This window comes from Bos indicus, chromosome 4 (genome assembly GCF_029378745.1).
Source record: "Bos indicus isolate NIAB-ARS_2022 breed Sahiwal x Tharparkar chromosome 4, NIAB-ARS_B.indTharparkar_mat_pri_1.0, whole genome shotgun sequence".
In the NCBI taxonomy this organism is placed as follows: domain Eukaryota; kingdom Metazoa; phylum Chordata; class Mammalia; order Artiodactyla; family Bovidae; genus Bos; species Bos indicus.
This window is the reverse complement of record NC_091763.1, coordinates 112,572,600-112,598,854: the sequence shown is the minus strand read 5'-3', so window position 1 is coordinate 112,598,854 and position 26,255 is coordinate 112,572,600. Positions and strand designations below refer to the sequence as shown.

General features: G+C 43.8%; 1 protein-coding gene across 5 annotated transcripts; it reads left to right on the top strand.

Moving 5' to 3' along the window:
- Positions 1-12,741, top strand: ZNF786 (zinc finger protein 786). 5 transcript variants are annotated; one of them, XM_070788327.1, is made up of 5 exons: positions 1-150; positions 1,552-3,830; positions 4,482-4,608; positions 8,203-8,355; positions 10,480-12,741. In XM_070788327.1, the coding sequence occupies exons 3-5, from the start codon at positions 4,575-4,577 to the stop codon at positions 12,312-12,314; spliced, it is 2,022 nt and encodes a 673-aa protein (XP_070644428.1). In that variant the 5' UTR covers positions 1-150; positions 1,552-3,830; positions 4,482-4,574; the 3' UTR covers positions 12,315-12,741. The 5 variants fall into 5 exon arrangements, with proteins under 5 accessions (XP_070644428.1, XP_070644427.1, XP_070644426.1 ...); XM_070788328.1 differs by lacking the exon at positions 1-150 and adding an exon at positions 159-397; XM_070788326.1 differs by lacking the exon at positions 1,552-3,830.
- Positions 12,742-26,255: the final 13,514 nt, after the last annotated feature.

The following is a 26,255-nucleotide window of genomic DNA, read 5'->3' as shown; positions in this document are numbered from 1 at the left end:
CCGCGCCCGGGCCGGGCCTGCGGGTCGGAGCGGGGCGCGAGGCCGCCGCGGGGGAGGTGCCGCGGGGTCGCCTGGAGCTTGGCTTGGCGGTAGCCCGGTGCAACCGGGCACCTGGTGGGACCGCCAGAGCCCATGGCCGAGCCGGCTCCGGTAAGACGGGCTCCCCCCGCGCGGACGCCCAGACCCAGGCTCGGGGAGGGTCCGCGGGTTCCGGCTCAGTGGGTCAGCGTCCTGGGGTCCTCGCGCGGCGGACGCGGACTGGTGGGCGGGGTGAGGCTCGCGCTAGGCGCATGGTGTGGGGACTGGACCCTGGACCGAGCCGGTGACCTCCGCTCCCCCGTGGCCAACCCTGAACAAAGCCGACCGAGAAACTGCAGAGTCTGGGCCATGGGAGCCCGTGAGTGATGGGGCCAGATGAGGGAAGGGATAAAAATTCGTGTGGGGCGAGCGCTGGGTGTTAAAGTTAAGTCGGTTTTTACATTATAAGTTACCGAATTTAGAATAAATATTTTTTAAAGTTTAGATTATGAATGGTTGAAATGATAGCTGGCAAGGTCAAAATTAAACCCTAATGTGTTGAAGTGTGTTAAGAAGGAAGGAGGACACGTTGGAAAGAATAGAAGTCGAATATAAAGACCTAAGTAGGATATACATTATTTTATTTAGTGTTTCGTTGAAATTGAGGTTTTATGTCTTCCTGTGTTTTATAAGCTTACGTATTGAGCGTTTTTACACCGAGTTCCACAAGCAAGTTTCAGATGGAGGAGTAATTTCGTCTTTCAAGTCTTACTGCTTAAGAAATACATTTCATAAGGCTATAGCTGATTACTAAATGAACTCATAAGATGATTACTTTTAAGGTATTGTTAAAGACCTTAGCAAAACAAAACATAGCAACAACAAAAAAGACCGAAAAATATAATAAATAATCTCAGCAAAAACTGTAATTCCTAAATATGCAAAAGATATGCAACACATTTATAGTGAAAATTACAGATGCAGGCATACCTCAGGGATATTTTGGGTTTGGTTTTAGAACTACTGCAATAAAGCAAATATCACAATAAAAGAAGTCTTTTTCTTTTTTTTGTTTCCCACGATGTATAAAAATTATGTTTACACTATAGTCTGTTGAGTTTCCAGCAGCATTATGTCTTAAAAAGCAACGTACAACCCTTAATTAAAAATACTCTATGGCTAAAAGTCCCCACCATCATCTGAGCCTCTAGGAAGTTGTAATCTTACTGCTGTTGGAGGGTCTTGCTCCATGTTGATGGATGCTGACTGATCAGGGTGGTAGTTACTGAAGGTTGGCATGACTGGCAATTTCTTAAAATAAGATAGCAGTGCAGTTTGGGGGATGGATTGACTCTTCCTCCCAGGTATGAGTTCTCTGTAGCATGTAATGCTGTTTAATAGCATTTCACCTGAAGTAGCACTTTCAAAATTAGAGTCAGTCCTCTTGAACCTTGCCACTGCTTTATCAGCTAAGTTTATGATATTCTAAATCCTTTCTTGTCATTTTAACAATCTAAATGGCATCTTCTGCAGGAGTAGATTCCATCTGGAGAAACCACTGTCTGCTCATCCATAAGAAGCCTCTCCTCATTTGTTAAACTTTTATCACGAGTTTGCAGCAGTTCAGTCACACCTTCGCCTCCACTCTGAATCCTAGTTCTCTTGCTACGTCCATCACATCTGCAGTTACTGCCTCTGCTGAAATCTCAAACCCCTCAATGTTATCCATGATGGTTGGAGTCAACTTCTTCCAAACTCCTGTTAATGTCGATATTTTGACTTCTTTTCATGAATCATGAATGTTCTTTGTGGCACCTCGAAGGATAAATTTTTTCTAGATTTTCTATTTACTTTGCCCAGACACATCAGAGGAAGTACTTTAGCCTGATGAAATGTATTCCTTAAATAATAAGACTTGCAAGTCGAAATTACTCCTTGATCTGAAGTTTGCTTGTAAAAGTGGGTATTAGAAGGGGTGTAGCTTTAGAATTAGTGTAAAGTAGTGAAGGAGCATTATCTGGACTCAGAGGGAAGGTTGTCACACCAAGTGGGAATAGGTAGGGCTCACCACAGGGTAATCTAAGGCAGCTAGACGGTGTTAAGGGGATGCATGTGTGCACTTTGTATATTCCTACTCGGTTCAGTTCTCACAGTAGCAACCAGAACTCTCAAATTCCTAGGAATGAATCTGGCAAGACTTATATAAGATCTGTACAAAGAAAACATTAAATTTTACTAACATAAAAAATCTAGGTAAATGAAAGATATGTTTCTGGATGGGAAGATCTCATAATTTAGAGATCCAGTTCAATAAAAATTCACGTATTTAGTATATTCCCATCAGAATCCCAATAGTATTTGTATAACTTTGACAAAATATTTTCTCTGTTTATTTAAAAGAGAAAACAGACAAGAAAAGTCATGACAATTTCCTTTTAAAAAAAGGAGGTAATGAGAGTGAGGCTCAATGGAATGGGAGTGTGTACATACATACACACATATATGTATACACACACACACACATATATATATATGACTGACTTGTAATGTTGTACAGCAGAAATCAACACAACATTGTAAAGCAAGTATCCTCCAATTAAAAGATCAGGATCTAGGTGGTGGTAGATGGCCATATCCCTTTAAATGGCAAATAATTTGATAAAAATGTAAGAACTAAACAGTGCAGTATCGCAGCAAGAATACACAGAATCACCAGTGGAACAAAAATATAACCAAGTATAAATGGAAAACTAGTTTATGAAAAAATGATCCCAAATCCGTGGTAAACAGACTAGTCAGTATGTTTTGTGACAGCTGAATATCTCTTTGGAAAAAGAATTCTGTCCCTTCTTGTTACGATACATATAAAAATAAGTCCCAGATGGAAAAAGATTTCATTGTAATAAAGTCATAAAAAACATTATGAAGATTTCAGAATATCTTTTATAATTTTAGAATAGGGAAAGTCTTTTAAGTCATCCGTTAACCCTAATGTAAGAAAGTTAATTCAGATTATAAAAGCCCACTAAAATGTTGAGCCAAGGATGAGAGCAAGCATGTGCAAAGATATGTGGGGAACCCCCCCAAATATGAAATGAGGTTGCAAAGTCTCACGAATGCAAATTAAAACAATGAAATAAAATTTTTTACCTGTCACATACGCCAATAAATAAACAAGCAAAGTTTAAGAACATCTGTGCTGGCAAAGGTGTGAAGAACCTTTACACCTTTGGACTTGCCTGGTGACTCAGTGGTAGAGAATCCACCTGACAATGCAGGAGACACAGGTTCAATCCCTGGTCCAGGAAGATCCCACATGCCACGGAGCAACTAAGCCAGTGCGCCACAGCTGTTGAGCCTTCACTGTAGATCTCAGGAACCACAACTACTGAAGTCTGCACCCTAGAGCCTGTGCGCCACAGTGAAGAAGCAACCACGATGAGAGGGCCAAGCACCACAACTAGAGAATAGCTCCCGTTCACCGCAGCGAGAGAAAAAGCCCACTCGGCAACCAAGACCCAGCACAGCCACAAACAGATAACTAAATTTTATTTTTAAAGTGGGCCCTACAAGGCATTCTAAAGGGGCTCTTTAAAAAAAATATCTCTCTTTATTGGCAAGGGTTAAGTGCTGCATTCTTTTGGGAAGGCAATCTAGTGATATCTCGTAAATAGAAGGTGTTTCTATCCTTTGATTTAGTAGTTCTCATTTTTAGCCTTTTCCTGCAGAAGTAAAACCACTCATATATAAAGAAGCATATCAGCATTGTTGGTAATTTATAAAGGAAATGGAAAATACGTATCATCAGTGGGGTATGTATACCCATGAATAATGCAATTTAGAAAAACCCGATTTTGCCTATATAAATTGACCTAGTACTTCCCTGGTGGCTCAGACGGTAAAGCGTCTGTCTACAATTCGGGAGACCGGGTTCGATCCCTGGGTCGGGAAGATCCCCTGAAAAGGAAATGACAATCCACTCCAGTACTATTGCCTGGAAAATCCCATGGACAGAGGAGCTTGGTAGGCTACAGCCCATGGGGTCACAAAGAGTCGGACACGGCTGGGCGACTTCACTTTCACTTTTCAGGAAGATGACATTGAAAGAAGTTACACAGTGATTTGTTCCCATTTTTGTTTAAAGGAAAAATGAAAGAATTCCATTCTATACATATGCATTCATAGCTGGGCGAAGCATAGAGAAAAAAGTGGAAGGGGTGGTTGTGGTCACCAAACAGAACCACACGACGGGAGTAGGGGAGGAGCTGTTCCCAAGGGAGAAGCTGCCTAACAGACAAAAACACTACACTATGAAATTCTTAAATTGATGACAAGGCAGTGGGGTTTTGAAGCAATAATGACTGTATAAGCCTGGTGTGCTGTAGTCCATGGGGTCGCAAAGAGTCGGACACGACTGAGCGACTGAACTGATGACTGTATATGTATCATGTCTATAATTTCAGTTACCTCTGACTTTTGAGGATGTGGCCATTTATTTCTCAGAGCAAGAATGGCAGAATCTAGAGGCATGGCAGAAGGAGCTTTACAAGCAAGTAATGAGAGCCAATTATGAGATTCTCCTTTCTCTAGGTAAGAAGTCTTTAACTCTGGCTAATGCATGGAACTGGCTCCTGTTAGGGGTCTCAATCACTCGATAACTCCTGTTTCTCAGTTCACCAGGTTTCTCAGAAATTAACTCAAAAAGGCACTTTTACCCAGAGACTTTCATTAATATCTGTAAGTATTGCTAACCCTTACTCAAGGGTAGATGTTGCTGCATGAGAATACTTACGACAGTGTGTAATATAACATGGTCAGAGATGACTAAATACACGTCAGGACTTTTAATCACTGTGTGCTCAGAGGTTGCCATGATTTTCCACATGGACACATGCCTTATGCATATCCATAAACTACCCTGTGTATCTTTAACCTATGATGTTCCTCTGTGTGTGTGTGTGCTGTGGTCAGTTGTGTCCAGCTCTGCGACCCCATGGACTGTAGCTAGACTCCTCTGTTCATGGGATTTTCCAGGCAAGAATACTGGAGTGGGTTGCCAGTTCCTCCTCCAGGATGATGTTCCTGTCAGCTTTTACAGTGGTGTCCATATGCCTCAGTTCAGTTCAGTCGCTCAGTCGTGTCCGACTCTTTGCGACCCCATGAATTGCAGCACGCCAGGCCTCCCTGTCCATCACCAACTCCCGGAGTTCACTCAAACTTACGTCCATCAAATCGGTGATGCCATCCAGCCATGTCATCCTCTGTCGTCCCCTTCTCCTCCTGCCCCCAATCCCTCCCAGCATCAGAGTCTTTTCCAATGAGTCAACTCTTCGCATGAGGTGGCCAAAGTACTGGAGTTTCAGCTTTAGCATCACTCCTTCCAGAGGACACCCAGGACTGATCTCCTTCAGAATGGACTGGTTGGATCTCCTTGCAGTCCATGGGACTCTCAAGAGTCTTCTCCAATACCACAGTTCAAAAGCATCAATTCTTTGGCGCTCAGCTTTCTTCACAGTCCAACTCTCACATCCATACATGACCACAGGAAAAACCATAGCCTTGACTAGACGGACCTTTGTTGGCAAAGTAATGTCTCTGCTTTTGAATATGCTATCTAGGTTGGTCATAACTTTTCTTCCAAGGAGTAAGCGTCTTTTAATTTCATGGCTGCAGTCACCATCTGCAGTGATTTTGGAGCCCCAAAAAATAAAATCTGACACTGTTTCCACTGTTTCTCCATCTATTTCCCATGAAGTGATGGGACCAGATGCTATGATCTTTGTTTTCTGAATGTTGAGCTTTAAGCCAACTTTTTCACTCTCCTCTTTCACTTTCATCAAGAGGCTTTTTAGTTCCTCTTCACTTTCTGCCATAAGGGTGGTGTCATCTAGACAGCCTTAACTCCTTACTGTGTACTATCCTTCTATCATCTTCTCAAATTTTGATAGTTTTTTAGTGCCTCTATTTGCTACCTTTATAATTTAAATGATAAACTTCTAGATCATGTTTCATCAACTTGATATCTCTTGATCCCTTCAGTCTATAAAGATAAGGTAATTAGTTCTCCTATATTCCCTCTGCTTCTCCTGCCAACACCTGCCAGCCAGACCACTTCTTTTATATTGCAGCATTTCTGATACTTACATTCTGTCTTATTACCATAATCAAGCTTTCTAGTTTCTATGGAGTATTTCTAAAACATTAATCCAAGATATTACATTATTTTCATTGTTACCAGTTAATTGAATCTATAGAGAAAGAAAAATAATCCAGTCATGATTACTGTGCCACCCAAAAAGAAATGTTCAAGCATCAAGATCAAATGATGTGAAGTGGTGTATCATTGTGTGTTTGGTTTGCATTTCCTAAATGGTTAATCATGTTGAGCATCTTTTCATTGTATATCTTCTTTGGAGAAATGTTTATTAAAATATTAATAGTTGGCCCATTTTTAAATTTTTTTTTTTTTTTTACTGTTGAGATATGAGAGCTCTCTATTTCTTCTGAATACTAGACCCACATCATATATGTGATTTGCGCCTATTTCCTCTGGTTCTTGGGTTGTCTGTTTTTGATTGTGTCCTTGAAGCACAGAAGTTTTAAGTTTTGATGAAGTCCAGTTTATTTTTTTCTTTTGTTTCTTGAGCTTTTGGTGTCATATCTAAGAAACCATTGCCAAATCCAAAGTCATAAAGATTCACTCCTATGTTTTCTTCTAAGAATTTTATAGTTTTAGTGCTTATATTTAGGTCTTTGATCCTTTTTATTCCCCTTCTTTGATCCATTTTGAGTTAATTTTTTTTACACAGTGTGAGGTAGGAATCCAACTTCTTCTGCATATAAATATCCAGTTGTCCCAACACCGTTTTTTGGAAAGCCTTCTTTCCCCCCATTGAATTATCTTGACAGCCTTTTGGAAAACTAGTTCACCATAAAAATGGCAGTTTATTTCTGGATTCTGAATTCTGCTTCTTCGATCTTTATGTCTAGCCTTATGCCAATACCACACTGTTTGAATTAACCATTGCTTTACCATCAGTTTGTCAGTTTCTACCAAAAAAGAAAAAGCAGATGGGGTTTGGAGAATATTGTCATCTTAACAATACTAAGTCTTCCAATTCATACCGTTTCATTTATTTAGGACTTTTTAGAATTACTTTCAACATTTTATGATTTTTATTGTATCTTATTTTTTTATTAAATTTATTCGTAGTATTTTATTCTTTTTGACATGGTTATACATGGACTTGTTTTCTTATTTTTTTTTAGGAAGATGGTTTTATTTTAAAAGATGCAGAGAGTTCAACCCAGATGAAGACTGAGAATAGGTATTTGGATTTGAATAAAAGATAGTGATTCCTTTTATCATGAAAGGAGCCTTGGAATTAATTTGGGGTTGAAGTCAGATTTCAGAGGGCTAGTGAGGACTCTGGCACAGTGTGCTCAGTTTCCACATGTACATGATTACTCTCTGACATTTTATCCCTAAGGCATTACCCAGCTTATCCTCTTTCTCTGATCTGGACCTTCTGTTAATCTCTCTTTAGCAACCCATGAAGCATACTTTTGGTTCTTTTAAATATAATTGAAAGAAAGTTTTACTTGAAAATAGAGTAAACTTTTCTTCCAGGGGACTAGGGTCATATATTAGAGAATTTTGTAACTATTTTCATCTGTTCATTCATTGCAACCCCTTCTATTCTAGCAGAAGTCTACTGTGTTTTAGGTTGTGATTGTAATGTTACCGAAAGTACTCCTCAGAGAATGTTTTGGCTGAAGCTAGGTACATTGAAATTTCCTAGAATAGTCCTTCTTGCTCTTATTTTTGTTTACGCTGTATTCCCAAGATATTGCCAGTTGTCTCAGGTGTTGTTCCAGCATTCTCAAAGCACACTACTGGTAAGTTTTAATAAACCCATGACAGAATGCAGCATTGCTAGCTCTACAAGGACCAAAACAAAATTAAACATACAACTCATCTGAAGGTCCCAGTCAGTCAGGAAGCAGTGTTACAAAATGTGGGCAGTTTTGCTTCTCTTTGTGTAAACCTATACTCTATTTTTCAAACATCTCTTCTCATATATTTTACCAGGAGTAGATTTAGGAAATTTAAAAACAACTTACTGTGCTTCTAAATTTAGTGCTTAAGGAAACCAAACTACTTTTTCTGACTTTTCTGTACAGATAATGGACTTCCCAAACCAGAACTAATATCCTGGATTGAGCAGGGGAGAGAACTCTTTAAGAAATGGGGAGAATCACAGGAATCAAGAAACATAATTTGCTCTGCTGCTGATTTGCATTTTGATCCACTTATTGAGGGACAGCCATTTTCAGGTGAGTTTTAAGATGATTTCTTAAGGCTCTGTCCTTAAGACATCACATTCATGTTTCTTAGTTCCATTTCTTTGGTGGTGCCTTCCTGTTTGACTGAACTGAGGCTTAACATCTGGTATATTCCAGAGAAAGGCAGTAAAGCACAGTAGCTAGGATTATGGGTTCTGCATCCTGAGTCTGGGTCCTGCCTTTTCCAGGTAACCTGGGCCAGTTATTCATCCTCTTCTGGTGGCTCAGATGGTAAAGAATCACCTGCAATGTGGGAGACCAGGGTTTGATCCCTGGGTTGGGAAGATACCCTGGAGAAGGGAATGGCTACCCACTCCAGTATTCTGGCCTGGAGAATTCCACGGACTGTATAGTACATGGGGTCACAAAGAGTCGGATTAAATAAGTTTATATATGTAGATGGAGAAGGCAATGGCACCCCACTCCAGTACTCTTGCCTGGAAAATCCCATGGATGGAGGAGCCTGGTAGGCTGCAGTCCATGGGGTCACTGAGGGTCGGGCCCAACTGAGCGACTTCACTTTCACTTTTCACTTTCATGCATTGGAAAAGGAAATGGCAACCCACTCCAGTGTTTTGGCCTGGAGAATCCCAGGGACGGGGGAACCTGGTGGGGTACCGTCTATGGGGTCGCACAGAGTCGGACACGACTGAAGTGACTTAGCAGTAGCAGCATATATGTAGATTGTTAAAATGATATCTGGCAACACAGTAAAGAGTTCAGCAAATACGCGCTATTCTTCAGGCAGGGGGAATCAGCAACTCCTTTGTTTCTTGTCATGATAAGAAAGTCTAAGATTTTTGGATTCTTAACAGTCAGTATTAGAGCAAGGAAAAAGTGAGTCACTTAGTCATGTCCGACTCTTTGCAACCCCATGGACTATATAGTCCATGGAATTCTCCAGGCCAGAATACTGGAATGGGTAGCCTTTCCCTTCTGCAAGGGATCTTTCCAACCCAGGGACTGAACCCAGGTCTCTTGCATTGCAAGCAGATTCTTTACCAGCTGAGCCATGCAGGAAGCCCAAGAATACTGGAGTGGGTAGCCTATCCCTTTGCCAGTGGGTCTTCCTGACCAAGGAATTAAACTGGGGTCTTCTGCATTGCAGGCAGATTCTTTAACAGAGTAAGGAAAGGGAAAGTCAAATGAGAATATCATTCCAAGAAATCTTGTCAATAGTTTACTTTTTAGCTGCCTTTTTCAGGAGAGTAAAGAGTTTTACTCACAAATTATTTCACTTTTTACCATCTGTTATCAGTTCTTCTAAGAAACCTTTTTACAAGATTGATAGGAATAGAGGTGAGGAGGGAGAAGCAGCTGGTCTTAGGGCAGCTCACGGGTTACACGTGACCATAGTGGTGGTGTGTAGTCTCTACGCTGTGTCTGACTTTTTTGTGACCCTGAGGACTGTAGTGCACCTCTGTCCATGAGATTTTCCAAGCAAGAACCATGGAATGGGTTGTCATTTCCTTCTCCAGGAAGGAGATCCCTACCCAGGGATCAAACCTACATCTCCCGTGTTGGTAAGCGGGTTCTTCACCACTGAGCCACTCGGGAATCCCAACCATAGTGTTAGTCAGGGCTTAATGCTGCCAGGAACAGTACCGTCATTATTTTTTGAACCAGGAATGTCTGCACATCCAAATGGGACAAGACTGGTGGTCCCCAGGTCATAATAATGGTGAACATTTACAGAGTACCTGCAGCATCCCAAGCCCACATTAAGCACTTTACACACATTAACTCATACAGTCCTCATAACAGTTATGTATTGCTGTTTCCATTTCTAACAGGAAAAGGAACTGAAGCTGGAGGTTAGCTTGACAAAGGCAGCACAGTGAAAAGACTGGATTTGAACCCAGTCTGATGCCAGAGACTAGGCCCTACGCTTGTGACCTAAGTGTCCTTTTTTTAGTATTCTAAGATAGGTCTGTTCAGTTTAGTCCTAAACTAGGGCTCATGATTCTCCTGGTCATGAAACTGACTGCCACTGAAAGGAGCTGCTGGTTTAGTTCAGTGAAAGTTGGGCTCCTGGGCCACCTCAGATTACCCCTTCTGGCCACAAAAGCCTTAGCCATGACATAGGCTGGGACACTGACTGAATCTTGTTTTCAGTTTTAGAAAACCAACAAGCTGTGAGTTCAGAAGAAGCTCATTACTATTTCCAAGTAGATCCTCTTCAGAGCCACCGTTCCTGTAAACCCTTATCAGAAAAAAGTGAAGATGTTTCTTTCAGGCCTGACCAAGCCGTCGCCCTCGTGAACCCACAGAGACCTAACACTTGGGCTCTACTCCCAGCGGTCCACAGCTCCAGGGAACCCACCCAAAGAGATAAAATCGCCAGCCCCAGGGCCCTGGGTATCCCAGGCTTCCAGAAAACCGCCTCAGGGGAGGGCCTCCAGCAGTCCTGTGCCTTCTGTGGGGAAAGCTTTTGGAATGAGGACCTCTTAGAGTGGCACCAGGGGAGCCACTCGAAGGCCTGGAAGCAACTCAGCAAACAACCCGAGGCACAGCAGCTTCGGAGCCAGACTCACTTCCGCTGCCCGGGATGTGGGCGGGGCTTCCGCCAGAAACCGCACTTGCTTAGCCCCCTGGCGGTCCGGGCTGAGGAGAGCCGCCCGCTGGGCCTCGAAAGTGAAGAAACGTGTGGCCACCGTGTGACACCGCCAAGGCCGTCTCTATACCCCGGTTGCGACGAGGGTGCCTCCCGGGGCCCCCCGGGCATGGAGAGGCCAGTCTCCCCGAGAGAGGGCGCCGGGGCGGCCTCTGAGCAGGACGAGCTCCCTCCGAGCTCGAACCTAGCTGGTCAGAAGTGTGGCCGCTGGGCTGGGGGGCCGGAGGCCCTCAAGCCTGGCCCCGGAGGGGAGAGACCGTCCTCCTATGGTGCGTGCAGCCGGCGACCCTCCCAGCGGTGCAGGCTCTCCGACCACACTCACGTGCACCGCGCGGAGCGGCCCTGCCGGTGCGCTGAGTGTGGTCGGGCCTTCCGCCAACGTGGGCGGCTGCGGCTCCACCGGCAGCCGCCCTCGCATGAGCCGCCCTGCACAGGCCCGGAGTGCGGCCTAGGCTTTCGCCTGAGGAGCGCGCTGCAGGCCCACGGCCTGCGGCACGGAGGTGAGAGGCCGCTGGCGTGTGACGAGTGCGGCCGCGGCTTCGCCCATCCGTGCAAGCTGCGCGAGCACCTGCGGGTGCACAGCGGCGAGCGGCCCTTCTGCTGTGCCGAATGCGGCAAGAGCTTCCGCCTCAAGGGCATCCTGAAGGCACACGAGCGCACGCACAGCCGCGAGCGGCCCTTCCAGTGCGCGGAGTGCGGCCGGGGCTTCACGCGGCCGTCCAAGCTGGCTGAGCACTTCCGCGTGCACAGCGGCGAGCGGCCCTTCAGCTGTGTGGACTGCGGCCGCCGCTTCCGCCTCCAGGGGCAGCTGCGGAGCCACCGGCGCCTGCACACGGGTGAGAGGCCCTTCCCGTGCCCCGACTGCGGTAAAAGCTACCGCGTGAAGGCCGACCTGAAGGCGCACCAGCTGCTGCACGGAGGCCCGATGCCCTTCTCCTGTGAATGCGGCAAGGGCTTCGCCAAGCAGTCCAAGCTCGTGGAGCACGTCCGGACGCACACAGGCGAGAAGCCCTTCCAGTGTCCACAGTGTGACAAGCGCTTCCGCTTGAAGGCGCAGCTGCTCAGCCACCAAGGCCTGCACACCGGGGAGAGGCCTTTCCGCTGCCCTGAGTGCGACAAAAACTTCCGGGAAAGGGGCCACATGCTCCGGCACCAGCGCATCCACCGGCCCGACCGTCCGTTCGCCTGTGCGGACTGCGGCAAGGGCTTCATTTACAAGTCGAAACTGGCCGAACACGTGCGAGTGCACACGAAATCCTGCCGTGTCCGCAGAGAGCCTGACGTTAAGAAAAGGCTCAGCCAGCTGTTTGAGATGATCGAGGCCGACTGGAGTTGAGGGCACCCAAAGCAGTCAGCAGAATCGGTGTTGCCTGGGAAGCCACAGCTGAACCCCACATCTGGTAAGAGAGCAAGAATGGAATGCGAGTTAGGAATAGGAGAAACCACGAAGATTCTCTCATTTAAAACATCACCAGCTATTAATATTTTTTTTTATCTATTCTTCCCACCATCTTATGGGGTCATTTTCCCACCACATGCTAATAAGCTAACTCTGAAATCCTGACTTGAATTAGGCAGCGGGAAAGCCCTCCAGTACTGTTCTCAAAAGCATGGGGTGACTGTTAAATGTCAGCTCTTCTCTTCATAGTATGAACATAAGCAGGGGCTTCAATCCAGTGAATTCTGTTGCAGGTCTGAAATGATACTGAGTTTGGTTTGATTCATTTATTTGAAGCTAATAGCAATAAAATGAGTTCTCTGAATTGGGGTGTGTCGATGTGAATGCTGAAGTGTCATAGCAGGTTCCACAGTGATTATGCATAGTTACCCTTAAGGAAAAGATGATTTAAGAAAATTTTGGTTAAGCTGGGTTGAAGAAAAAACTGAAGGTGATAAGTTATATGGGACTAGAGTTTGTTTTTTGTTTTCAGATGGAGTGTAGTTGATTTACAATGTGTTAGTTTCAGGTGTACAGCAAAGTGGTTCAGTTAGACATAGACATATATGTGTGTGTGTGTCTATTTTTTTTTAGATTCTTTTCCCTTATTAGTTACTACAAAATATTGAGTATAGTTCCTGTGCTGTTAGGTTCTTTTTGCTGTATATATTAATCTCAAACTCCTCATTTACCTCCCCCTCCCCCAGATTAGAACTTGTATAAGAGATAGAGACAGGGGGTAGGTTTGGGAGTTCCAGAACACAGATGTTGTTTGCAACTGAGAGTGAACAAGATTTCCAGGAGTGACTTTCTAGGCAGATGACTAAAGTCTTGAGTTAAGACAAAGTAGTAAAGCTAAGCAGGAAGCATGACAGGCAACAACAGTTCTGTGTAGAGAGTTTTCAAGCAAACGTTCAAAGTAACATAATACAAATAGAAATACAGGAAAACACCCCATTTGTCACATTCAGTGCAGGTTGCATGAGAACAGAATGTTTATACCTCAGGGAGAGAGTTGTACTCCATCCAAAGAATTCCTGACTTTAGAGGGTTCATGTTTCACGTAAGAGAATGGCTGACCTGCAATTCTGCAGGATGACAGAAAATGAAACATCTTTAGACTGTAATAGACATTACTATAAAGCAATGATTGAGAGGTTGAGAATCTCTTGGTGGTTCAGTAGGATTCCATGCGCTCTCGCTGCCGTGGCCCCAAATCAATCCCTGGTGGGGGAACTAGCCTCAAATCCCACAAGCTTTGAGGCGCTGCCAAGAAAAAGAAGGAAAAAAAAAAAAAAAAAGCAATGGTTCGTAGTTGATTTTTTTCTCTGAAACACTGCATCCAAAGATATTCTGGGAAAAAAGAATTACATGGCTGATTACTTTAAATAAGTTAAACAGTTGCCTCCTACACACACACAATCTATGACTCTCAAGAGGAAGACATTATGTATTATAATATTCTGAATTTGTTTGATCATGGGATTCCTTTCTCCCCCATCTCCCCCCTACCCCAACACTGTGATCTGTAGACATAAGAGTTCTGCAGGACTCAACTTTGGAAAACGTTACTGAAGGATAGCCCTGGCTCCAGCCAAGTAGCCCTTAGTCTGTTAATAATGAGAGTATCAGAGGATGAAGGCCTTCAGTTTTAAGTGACAAAATAGAACTTCAAATCAGAATAAATCTTTGATTTTAGCTCACTCTCCTATGTGACAGACACTAACAAATTTGTTAGATATTACATAATATTAGATAATATTAAGAAGTGATATGATTTACCCAGATTTATGGGATTCTCAGATGGATCAGTGGTAAAGAATCTGCCTGCCAGTGCAGAAGACGCCAGTTCGGTACCTGGGTCAGGAAGATCCCCTGGAGGAGTAAATGGCAACCCACTCCAGTCTTCCTGCCTGGAAAATCCCATGGACAGGAGCCTGTCCATGGGATTGGAAAAGAGTTAGACTTAGTCTCAACTGAGCACACACATAATCACTAGAGATACATGGTTATCTCAGTGGTGATCACGGGGCAGCCAGCCTCACAAGCATGAGGAAAGAAGGGTCAGGGGCCCTGATACAGATGAGGGCCCATGATGAGGGAGCAGGAGGAACAGGAGGAGGAGGGTCCCAGTGGGGAAAGGGAAGGAGGAGGATGTGATAAGGTAGAGGCTTTGAGGGAGACTGAAGGCCAGGGCCTCCGATTTGGTGTTCTCACATACTGCCTGTTACAACTGGTTTGACCTGGGACTTCCCTGGTGGTCCAGTGGCTGAGACTCCACAATCCCAATGCAGGGGGCCTCAGTTCGACCCCTGGTCAGGGAACTAGATCCCACATGCTGCAGCTAAGAAGTTGCATGCCACAGCCAAAGCTCCTGCATGCCACAGTGAGCATCAAAGATCTGTGTGCCACAACTAAGACCTGGCACGACTAAGTAGATCTTAAATATGTACAGAATTGGAGGGTCTCAGAGGCAGTAAAAGATCCAGTGTTTGAATCTTATTAGAAACTGGAAGTGTTGTGGAGGAAGTTGAGAAAAAAGGGCACCACCCAGCTAAACCCAAGTACTCCAGGTTGCCCACATTACAAATGAAAAAGATACCAGAGTGGTGTCTAAAGAATTGAGGGATTTCTGGGAACGAAGGTGGTATTTTAAGCACAAGTTTCTAAAACTTCTCTTCCTTTCTTACCCAAAATTTCTTAAAAAATCAATGCTACCACAATCTGGTGGAATCTGTGACTTCCAAAAAAGAAAAGTTCTGTCTTCTACAAAGGAATGGGCTTCCTGGGTAGCTCAGCTGATAAAGACTCTGCCTGCAATGCAGGAGACCCTGGTTCAATCCCTGGGTGGGAAGTTCCCTTGGAGAAGGGATAGGCTGCCCACTCTAGTATTCTTGAGCTTCTCTGGTAACTCAGACAGTTAAGAATCCACCTGCAATGTGGGAGACCTGGGTTTGATCCCTGGGTTGGTAAGATCACCTGGAGGAGGGCATGACAACCCACTCTAGTACTCTTGCCTGGAGAATCCCCATGGACAGAGGAGCCTGGCGGGCTACAGAACATAGGGTCCCAAAGAGTCGGACATGACAGCAACTAAGCACACACAGCACACAAAGGAATAATAAATATGACTGCCCAACAATGATCATATTAAAGTGACAGAGTGGTTTAAACATTTTTTCCCATTAAAATCAAGATCACTGCTGAGCTATTAACATTATGGAATGCATTGTATGATTATATACCTGAAACATCTGAGAGAATCAGCTAGATAACCAGTTGGTGGTGGTGGTGGTGGTTAGTCACTAAGTCGTGTCTGACTCTTTAAGGCCCCATGGACTGTAGCCCAGCAGGCTCCTCCATCCATGGAATTTTCCAGGCAAGAGTACTGGGGATGGTTGCCATTTCCTACTCCAGGGGGATTGATCCTGCATCTCCTGTATTGACAGGCAAACTCTTTATCACTGACCCACCTGGAAAGCCCTAAAGAGGGTGATGAAATAGTTATTTTTAAGACAGGGCAAGAAAGTTTTTAAACATAAAATTGTCTCTCTGCCCTGGGGACTTCCTAGCCATCCATTGGTTAGATCTCTGAGCTTCCACTGCTCAGGATGATCTGGTGAGGGAACTAAGGTCCCACATGCCATGCAGCGTAGCCGAAAGAGAAAAGTCTCCCTCTGCGATTTCTCCCCCCTCTAGTGTGCATTGTGCACCTGCGTTACACACTAACTAGATCCCCTTAGAGGACACAGGAGTGCCTACTGGCCAGTTTCCTCCTGGCACCAGCAGTGTAACGCCCCAGGAGTTAATATTCTTTTCTCTGTCCTCAAAGGGGTCACAGTAACCCACTAGTTGCCTTGTTGGACTATATATAAACTCTCATTACAGTACTTTGACGTATAACCCTTTGTTTCAAAAACCTGTATAACTGTGTTTTGACTTCTGACAGGTGAAACAGTCTTCAGAGCTCTCTGAAGGACTGTCTCCATTGTCATAATCCTCAGGTTGGTTCAAATAAAAATGTCTGTGTCTTCTATGAGGTCAACTACTGATTAGTTTTTTTCACAGACAAGAAGGAGTAGTTTGGAGTACCAAAAGTTGAGGCAGAAAAAGGACAACCTTACACATGATGCACCTCCCTGATTTATATGCCTGTCCATTTTAGGTCCAACCTTGTGTAATTATCAAAGGAGAAAGAGGCCAGAGTTTAATTAAATTTTAGCACTCCCAGTCAAGACATCCTGGGAGTCATGGACACCTACTGGATGAACATCAGGATGAAAAAAACTAAGATCATGACATCTGTTAACATCACTTTGCGGCAAACAGAAGGGGGAAAAGCGGAAGCAGGGATAAATCTTATTTTCTTGGGCTCCAGAATCACTGCAGATGGTGACTGCAGGCCATGAAATTAGAAGATGCTTGCTCCTTAGAAAACTATGACAAACCTAGATGGTGTTATTAAAAAGCAGACATCACTTAACCAACAAAGGTCCAAAGCTATGGTTTTTCCAGTAGTCACGTAGATACGTGAGAGTTGGACCATAAAGAAGGCTGAACCCTGCCAAAGAATTGATGCTTTGGAATCGTGGTGCTGGAGAAGACTCTTGAGAGTCCCTTGGACTACAAGGAGATCAAGCCAGTTAATCCTAAAGGAAATCAACCCTGGATATTCACTGGAAGGACTGATGCTAAAGCTGAAACTCCAGTACTTTGGCCACCTGATTCAATGAGCCACTCAATGGAAAAGACTCAGATACTGGGAAAGACTGAAGGCCAAAGGGGAAGGGGCAGCAGAGGATGGGATGGTTAGATAGCATCACCGACTCAATGGACATGAATTTGAGCAAACTCGGAAGATAATGAAGGACAGGGAAGCTTGGCGTGCTGCAGTCTCTGGGGTCGCAAAGAGCTGGACAGCATTTAGCGACTGAACAGCTAGCTGAAGGCGCCTTGCTACCAGGATGTCTCTGGAGATTCTTGGCTCCTCCTGCCTGTAGGCGGCGCTGTGGGATCCCAGGCCCTAAGCCAGACCAGAAAGGCGGAGGGGCGCAGGCCCCGCCCTCTCCTCCGCCCAGCGGCCGCTAGAGCCTGGTTCTCAGCGGCAGTAGCGGCGGTGCCTTGGGAAAGGGAACCCTGCGTCCCGCAGAGATCTGGAATACCGCCCGGCACCACGCCGGTGGTTGGCTCAGCGGCCATATTTCGGATCTCGGGCTACCCAGACTGCAGGTGTCAGTTGGGAGCAGTAACCGCTCGGCCTGGCAGAGGGGTCAGTGCGCAGTCGCTGGAGTAAAAGTCTGCTCCGGCGGGAGCCGGCCAGGAGGAGGCGCGGTCCTGGATGCTCGAACTGACTGAAATCTGCAGCTTTAGCCGAGATTGTGTGTTGCCCAGAGGGGGCTGTGCAGGGAAATCCATGCTCTCAGCCGTGTACACTTAAGTTCCTTGCAGCAGAGAAGTAATTTTTAAAAATCTTTGTTACCCATGTGATGTGTGACCCCAGCTGGAAATACTTGTTGAATCAATGAATGGAAGAGGCCTATTCATAGTCACTGACTTTACAGTCAGTCCAGGGCTTTCTGAATGTTCCTGTTTCTCTGAAGCTCAGTTTGTGTGCTGGAGTACTGTTGGTAAAGATACAGCGTGGGAGAGAGAGCTGAAGGAATTACGGCTGAGAAAGGGAAAGAGATCCCATGGGGGGCATGTAGTATAATACTATTAATAAATTGCAATTGTAGGGAGTGCAGTTCTTTAGAAAACGATAATGATGGTTGCAACTCTTATTTTAGTTTCAAATCTTTCAAAGATCCCCAGGGGTGACAGTAACTCAGGTTCCAGACACTTAGTTTAAATCGAAACTAATATTTCTCAAGGAACAGGACAATTTCTTACTGTCTTTTACACTAACACACACAAAAAAATGATATTTAGAATAGAACCTTTAGAGATCATAACCCAACTCCCTCATTTTAGAGATGAGTAAAGGGAGTTACAGAGAGGTTGAAGTAACTTGCCCCAGGTCACATAGCTCATGATTGAGAATATAGCCTGTTTGTAGAGTTCCAGTTCTGTGCTCTCCTCCCTTCCCTTCAATACATATTTAATATTTATTGGGGCTTCTTTCCTTTAGTAAATATTAATACCGACAGTATTGTTTCTCTTGGGCTGGGGCTGCTTAATTAAGCTTCTGTTTCACATATTTCAAGTTGTCAGGAAGCTAGAGGGCATTTTCCTTATTCCCCTTTGTCATCTTCTGGGGAAATTGGGGTTTTGATTTTATTATGCAAATGGTCTTGAAAAGATTGTGGATGATTTATCATTTCTTTCTGACATTCCTAACGTGCTCTCGGGGCAAATGGTCAGTTTTCAGTTTAAATTTCATTTTAGTGGAGTCAGACTACCAATTGTAGAAGTTTCTGTAAATGTAACTTTCTTAGAAACATAAATGTGTTTCAGATTTCTCACAGGAGATGTTGAAGACAGTTCTATGTGTCCTTTATCACACTTTTTTTTTTTAAACACATTTACACAACTCTGCCATACTATAGGTACTTACGTGACGTGTCTTAGGCGACGCACTCAAATGTCCTTTTTATTGAATCAAACTCGTTGTTTCAGTTGTATTTCTCCAGTCAGAAATGAGTGTCTCTGGCAGTTCCAGTGACTGACTTCTTTATGAATCCCCTGCCCCCCATAACTGTTCCTGTAAAACAAGGGCCTATATGTTGAATGTTCCACCTCTGTCAGGGTATAAATCTGCTTTGTTTGCAACAAACATTAAATTTTGGAAAGACGACCAGAAAAACCATCACAAGCTCTTTCTGGTCATGCAAGCCTTGCCCATTTTGCATGTCTGGCTTCTCAAGATGTATGTCATAACTTCCTGCCTGATAAAAACAAAGGTAGAAGGCTTTTAAACATTACTGAGACAGAAAGAAATGTGTTTGGGGGTCCAGGTGGCAGTGCCCTTTGATGACATGTTAATCTATTTCTGAGCACAGGAGTAAGAGAATCTGGATAAGCAGCAAAATGAATTTCACATGTGTGTGATGAGAGGTATGAAGGAGACTGATCTCTGTAGACATAAGGTGTTTTGTTGAAAATTTGAGAGTAATTCATGAAATCAAAGGATAAGCAAGTCTCAGCAAGTCATCCGTACTTTCTGTTTGCTACTTGGTCAGCCTTTAAAAAGACAACAAACTTGACCTACCCATCCAGTGTCTTTTAAAGTCACATATATTTTTAGTCAAGTCACTTTTGCAGTTGAAGATTCAGCAGTGATTGAGTCATCCACATAGTGGTGAAAGAGTGTAACTGGACTGAAAATCATCCACTTAGAGTTTTCATGCTGATGGTGCTGATGTTAAAGGTAGAATATGCCATCTTTGAGAGGAGAAAACTACCCATACTTTTGCTGTTTGAGAATTGTGTTATAACTACCTCATCCTTTGAGAATGATTTACATGGGGAAAAAACACTCTCCTTCCTGATGGATATGAATGAGGAAGGAGGCAGCCCTAAGAAATGCTGAACCAACACATGGAAGCAGAACTGAGAGATCAGGAAACTTCATCCTGGTAACATTGTTTGAGCTCTGTATTAGGCAGTTCCTAAGCTTATTCTGTCCCTGATTCTTCACAGGTTTGAACCAGTAACATCTCCTTATCATTTAAAACGTCTTGGAATTGCATTTTCTCTTACAAAATGGAGAGTCCTAAAAGACATAGAAATTGTTAACAGGATGGGGGTTTGTGTGTAACTGATCCTAAAATTTGGATTTGGCTGCATAGAAAAAGTAGAGTAAAAGGAGTAATGACTGTCCTGGTCTGAGAAGGTGACAGTCTTTGTTAGGTAGTAGCTGTCATCTCTAGTGCCTTGGGACTTAGACCATGTGCATACTAATATGGAGCATTAGGGAGTTGTCAGGAAGAAAAAAAATTCAGATGTTGTAACTTGCTTGTTTTCAGCCCTCAGTAAGTTTCTAGAAAAAAAGACAAACTTAGGCTATAAAGGCCTTGATACTTCTCAAGGTTACAGGGCAGTTATTTTGTAGACTGTCCCTCAATCTGGGTGTACCTGATGTATCTTCATGATTATGTTCAGTTTATTTGCCTTCTGAGAGTTAGCCAAGATGTGATGCTGTGTTTATCTCATTGCATCTTATCTGGTGGTGTGTGCACATGTGTGCTAAATTGCTTCAGTCGTGTCCAACTCTTTGCGATCCTATTGACTGTAGCCCACCAGGCTCCTCTGTCTATGGGATTCTCCAGGCAAGAGTACCGGAGTGGGTTGCCATCCCCTTCTCTAGGAGATCTTCCCTACCCAGGGACTGAACCTGCAACGCTCATGTCTTCTGTGTTGGCAGGCAGGTTCTTTACCACTAGAAGAAGAAGAAGAAAAGTCGCTCAGTCATGTCCGACTCTTTTCGACCCCATGGACCGTAGCCCACCAGGCTCCTTGGTCCATGGGATTTTCCAGGCATGAATACTGGAGTGGGTTGCCATTTCCTTCTCCAGGGGATCTTCCTGACCCAGGGATCGAACCTGGGTCTCCTGCATTGTAGGCAGACGCTTTACAGTCCAAGCTACCAGGGAAGCCTAGGTACCACTAGAGCCACCTGGAAAGTCCCCAATAGGTATTACACTTATGCATCCAGTTACAGGGTGCAAATCTAGCTTTGCCACAGTCCAAAGCCTTCCCCTCACTAAAAATGATCATCTCATTTGGGTTTTCTGGGACTTCTCTGGTAGTCCAGTGGCTAAGACTCTGTGCTTCCAACACAGGGAGCCCAGCTCAGGAAACTATATCCCACATGCCTCAACAAGTTCACTTGCCTTGACTGAAGATCCCAAGTGCCACAGCTAAAAGGTCCCGCCTGCTGCAACTAAGACCCAGTGCAGCCAAATTTTTTAAAAAGTAAGAAAAAACTACTCATCTGGGTTTTCTGTTCTGTTACTGACACGTTAGCTCAGATGGATATTCAGCATAGTATCAAGGACAAGGTGGTATACCTTAAGTCAGAGTAGGCTTTACCTTTAAAAGGAAGATTTTTTTCTCCTATTTTTCTCTAAAATGGTTTTCCTTTTCAAAAAAAAAATCATACCTATTTTTCTTTCTATCCAGTTATTTAAAGCACCAATGAAAGTGGGGAAATGCTTCAAATATAATGTTAATGGAAAAAGAAAACAAACAGCATCCAAGACTGGATTCATAGTATCTCAGTTTGTAAAAGAAAATGTGGGTGTGTTTATTATATATGCACACTGACAGAAAAAGATTGGTGATAAACCACAAAATTCACAGAAGTAATCTTTGGAATTTTTTTCCTTCTGATATTTCTTTATTCCTTCCTGTACTTTCCAAATATTCCACAAATAACATGTATTACTATTTTTAAATACTTCATGAAAAGTGAGGTACTTTTCTCTGTTGAAAAAGGTATTTTTCTCTGTTGAAAAACTAATATACATTGTTGTTGTTCCTTGTCTTTTTGTTCTCTCATGAAATTTTTCCTTCATAGCAAAATGATCACTCTTACCTCCTTGTGTCCTCGGACAATCCCTGGAATGTTGCTTCCCAGACTTGCATGTTCCACTTTCTTCTCCCTCAACACCCTCTCCATGGCTGATTTCGTCCATTCACACTTCACTTGCCCATCATATACTCCTATTTCTCCTAAGCTCCAAACCCACATATACACTCACTGTATATCTCTTCTTGGATGCCTCAAGCATCATAAACTCAACACACCCCAGACTGAAGTCATTGCTGGTTTCACCCCTCCGCTTGTCCCTGCCTGCCAGTCACACGTTCCTCCTGTTTGTTCCTCATGTCATTGAAAGGCACCACCAGCTGCGCTAGTGTCTCTTCATTCCCCTCCCCTTTACATCTTGGTCAATCACCAATTTTTACACATCTTTGTTATCACTTTAATATTACTATTTTTCTTCATCCCAGCTACCACCACCATCTCTCACCTGGGTTAGCAGGAGACCGCCTCCTACCTGGTGTTCCTGACTCCAGTCGGTTTCCACTGCCACGTGCCCACCAGAGTGATCTTTATAAAATGAATACAACTCCATGGCATTCTCCCTCTTAAAATTCTTCACTGAATTCTTTTTTAAGTTAGAAATACCAACTTATTTGGCTGCACAGGGTCTTCCTTGCGGCACTGTGAGATCTTCTTTGGTGGCAGCATATCAGCTCTTAGTTGTGGCAAACCTGGGCCCCCTGCATTGGGAGTGGGGAGTCTTGGCCACTGGACCACCAGGAAAGTCCCAAATTCTTCATTGAATCCTTTTTGTCTGTTTTGTATTTTTGTAATTTCACAGGCTCTAGGGTGCACAGGCTTCAGCAGTTGTGGTGTGAGGGCTTAGTAGTTGCAGTTGCTGCTGCTACTGCTAAGTCGCTTTAGTCGTGTCCGACTCTGTGCGACCCCATAGACGGCAGCCCACCAGGCTCCCCCGTCCCTGGGATTCTCCAGACAAGAACACTGGAGTGGGTTGCCATTTCCTTCTCCAATGCATGAAAGTGAAAAGTGATAGTGAAGTCGCTCACTTGTGACCGACTCTTAGCGACCCCATGGACTGCAGCCTACCAGGCTCCTCCGTCCATGGGATTTTCCAGGCAAGAGTACTGGAGTGGGGTGCCATTGTCTTCTCCGAGTAGTTGCAGTTACTGGACTCTATACCACAGGCTTAGTAATGGTGGGCACATGGGCTTAGTTGCTCCCTGGCATGTGGGATCTCAATGGTATGCCAAAGAATGTTCAAACTGCTGCACAATCGCACTCATCTCACACACTAGTAAAGCAGTACTCAAAATTCTCCAATTGCTAGGCTTCAACAGTACATGAATCGAGAACTTCCGCATGTTCAAGCTGGATTTAGAAAAGGCAGAGGAACAAGAGATCAAATTGCCAACATCCGTTGGATCATCGAAAAAGCAAGAGAATTCCAGAAAAACATCTACTTCTGTTTCATTGACTACACCAAAGCCTTTGACTGTGTGGATCACAACAAACTGTGGAAAATTCTTCAAGAGATGGGAATACCAGACCACCTTAACTGCCTCCTGAGAAATCTGTATGCAGGTTAAGAAGTAACAGTACCGGACATGGAACAACGGACTGGTTCCAAATTGGGAAAGGAGTATGTCAAGTCTGTATATTGTCACCCTGCTTATTTAACATCTATGCAGAGTACATCATGCGAAATGCAGGGCTGGATGAAGCACAAGCGGGAATCAAGATTGCTGGGAGAAATATCAATAACCTCAGACATGCAGATGATACCACCCTTATGGCAGAAAGCGAAGAACTAAAGAGCCTCTTGATGAAAGTGAAAGAGGAGAGTGAAAAAGTTGGCTTAAAGCTCAACATTCATAAAACTAAGATCATGGCATCCAGTCCCATCACTTCATGGCAAATAGATGGGGAAACAATGGAAACAGTAAGAGACTTTATTTTGGGGGCTCCAAAATCACTGCAGTGGTGACTGCAGCCATGAAATTAAAAGATGCTTGCTCCTTGGAAGAAAAGCTATGGCCAACCTAGACAGCATATTAAAAAGCAGAGACAATACTTTACCAACAAAGGTCTGTCTAGTCAGAGCTGTGTTTTTTCCAGTGGTCATGTATGAATGTGAGAGTTGGACTGTGAAGAAAGCTGAGCGCCGAAGAATTGATGCTTTTGAACTGTGGTATAGGAGAAGACTCTTGATAGTCCCTTGGACTGCAGGGAGATCCAGCCAGTCATCCTAAAGGAAATCAGTCCTGAATATTTATTGGAAGGACTGATGCTGAAGCTGAAGCTCCAATACTTTGGCCACCTGGATGTGAAGAACTAATTCACTGGAAAAGACCCTGATGCTGGGAAAGATTGAAGGCGGGGGGAGAAGGGGATGACAGAAGATGAGACGGTTGGCTGGCATCACCAACATGACAGACATGAGTTTGAGTGAACTCCGGGAGTGATGGACAGGGAAGCCTCGTGTGCTGCGCTCAATGGGGTCACAAAGAGTCAGACACAACTGAGCGACTGAACTAAACTGATGACAATATATGTGTAAGTCTGCACACTGAAAATCACTTGTCACTCAATACATATGGAATGAGTAAATAAAGTTGGTAGGGTCTAAACTCAAGACCATCTAGTCTGACCCCAGAACCTCTACTTCTAACCTTTCACAGCAAACACAGTGAATATTTTTTGCTTCTAATATAAAAGTATTCTGTGTTTAAGTTTTACTATTTAATTTCCACAAGGGCATAGGTCTTTTTAGTTATAGCTCCCAAATGTCTGGAACTTCTAACATTTAGTGACAATAAAACTTGAATACTAAAATAATCTCAGTTTGGGCCTTCCCTGGTGGTCCAGTTGTTAAGACTTCAGCCTCAAATGCAGGGGGTGAGGGTTCGAACTCTGATTGGGGAATTAAAATTCCACATGCCTTGAGGCCAAAAAGCCAAAACATTAAAACAGAAGCAATACTGTAACAAATTCAATAAATACTTTAAAATTGGTCCATATCAAAAAATCCTCAAAATATTCTGAGTTTGGGTCTTAAAACATCATCTTAAGAATTCTTACAGTGCAGAGCAGTGAGAAATGGTGGCCAAGACTACTGGCTTAACAAAAAAATGGCCGTGGAAGTTACCGTATCTGCAAACTTGGAAAGAATGTCTTGTCACAATCTCCTGCAAAAATGTCAGCTTAGTCTTATTCTCAATGGTTGGCCACTCCTGTATGTGTGAACATTTTGCTATTTTGAATCACATTAAGGGCAATAAATACACAAATCATTGGAAGATGCAATAAAAGTTGGCAGCAGCTGAATAACATTATACCCTAAAAGAGAATGACAGAGTCTGGTACCAGGTCTCAGCTATGCAAGAAATGGAGTTAAGGAATATGGTAGGCATACTCAGGTAACTGCCTGAGCAGCTAAAGGAAGTCTGAGTGTGGGCATGACCTCATTTCAGTGTCTCATCTTCATGAGTCAGGGTGGACCCTTCTAGAAAGAGCTCAGTTCCTTAAAAAAAAAAAAAAAAAGATAACGTGAGGGAAATGAGTATGATGTGATATTAAGTTAAAAATGTAGAAAAGTCCATGCTAATTGTATCTCTGGCTACAGTGGTGTTTGCCTGAAGAGGCAGAGTTTCCTGCAAATGAATCCCTTTATTTTCAAAAACTTCAGCTTTTCCCCTCTCTCCTGAAAGAGAACTGTATCAGAACCACGGGAGGGTAGTCAGGACCATTCCTGATTTCTCCAGCACAGAGAAGAAACAGATTCATCCTACAGGGGTTAAGTCCCCAAGAGATGGATCATTGGCCTTGTGCTTTCAGGGCATGCAGATGTGCAGCTGCCTAGGTTCAATTTACAGGTTTCTGACTATATATTCTTGGCCTGTGAAAACTGACAAAAGTGCCAAGCTGGTGATGACACTGTCACAGATCCACCTGGAGACTATCTAGATGGCGAAGATTATTTTCCCAGAGGCCACTTCTCTAGAGAGTGCATTTGAAGCACATGTTCAAATTTAACTGTAAACATAAGCTAACTGTTAAATGGCAGCCCTGGGGACAAGCCAGGAGCCAGCTCTTTGTGGAAGCCTTCCTTTATTCACAACTAGCTATGAGGATCTTGGAGATAATCAGGAAAATCTCTCTCCCTGAACACAGATTCTCCCAGCTTACTTGTTCCCATAACCAAATTGGATGAGATTTGGGGATAAAGAAAAAACCTAGGAGCTTTTCAACTTGATAAACTAATGTTTTGCTGTTGAGTAAGCTTCTGTCATACACTAAATGTTTTTTTTAAAAGTAAATATTACTTTAATCTC

Bases quoted from the DNA above. Each gene is read 5' to 3' on its own strand.
- ZNF786 (XM_070788325.1), top strand. From the start codon at position 415: ATGAGGGAAGGGATAAAAATTCGTGTGGGGCGAGCGCTGGGTGTTAAA. The intron at 4,609-8,202 runs GTAAGAAGTCTT...TTTTCTGTACAG, and splicing joins TGAGATTCTCCTTTCTCTAG to ATAATGGACTTCCCAAACCA. The intron at 8,356-10,479 runs GTGAGTTTTAAG...TCTTGTTTTCAG, and splicing joins TGAGGGACAGCCATTTTCAG to TTTTAGAAAACCAACAAGCT.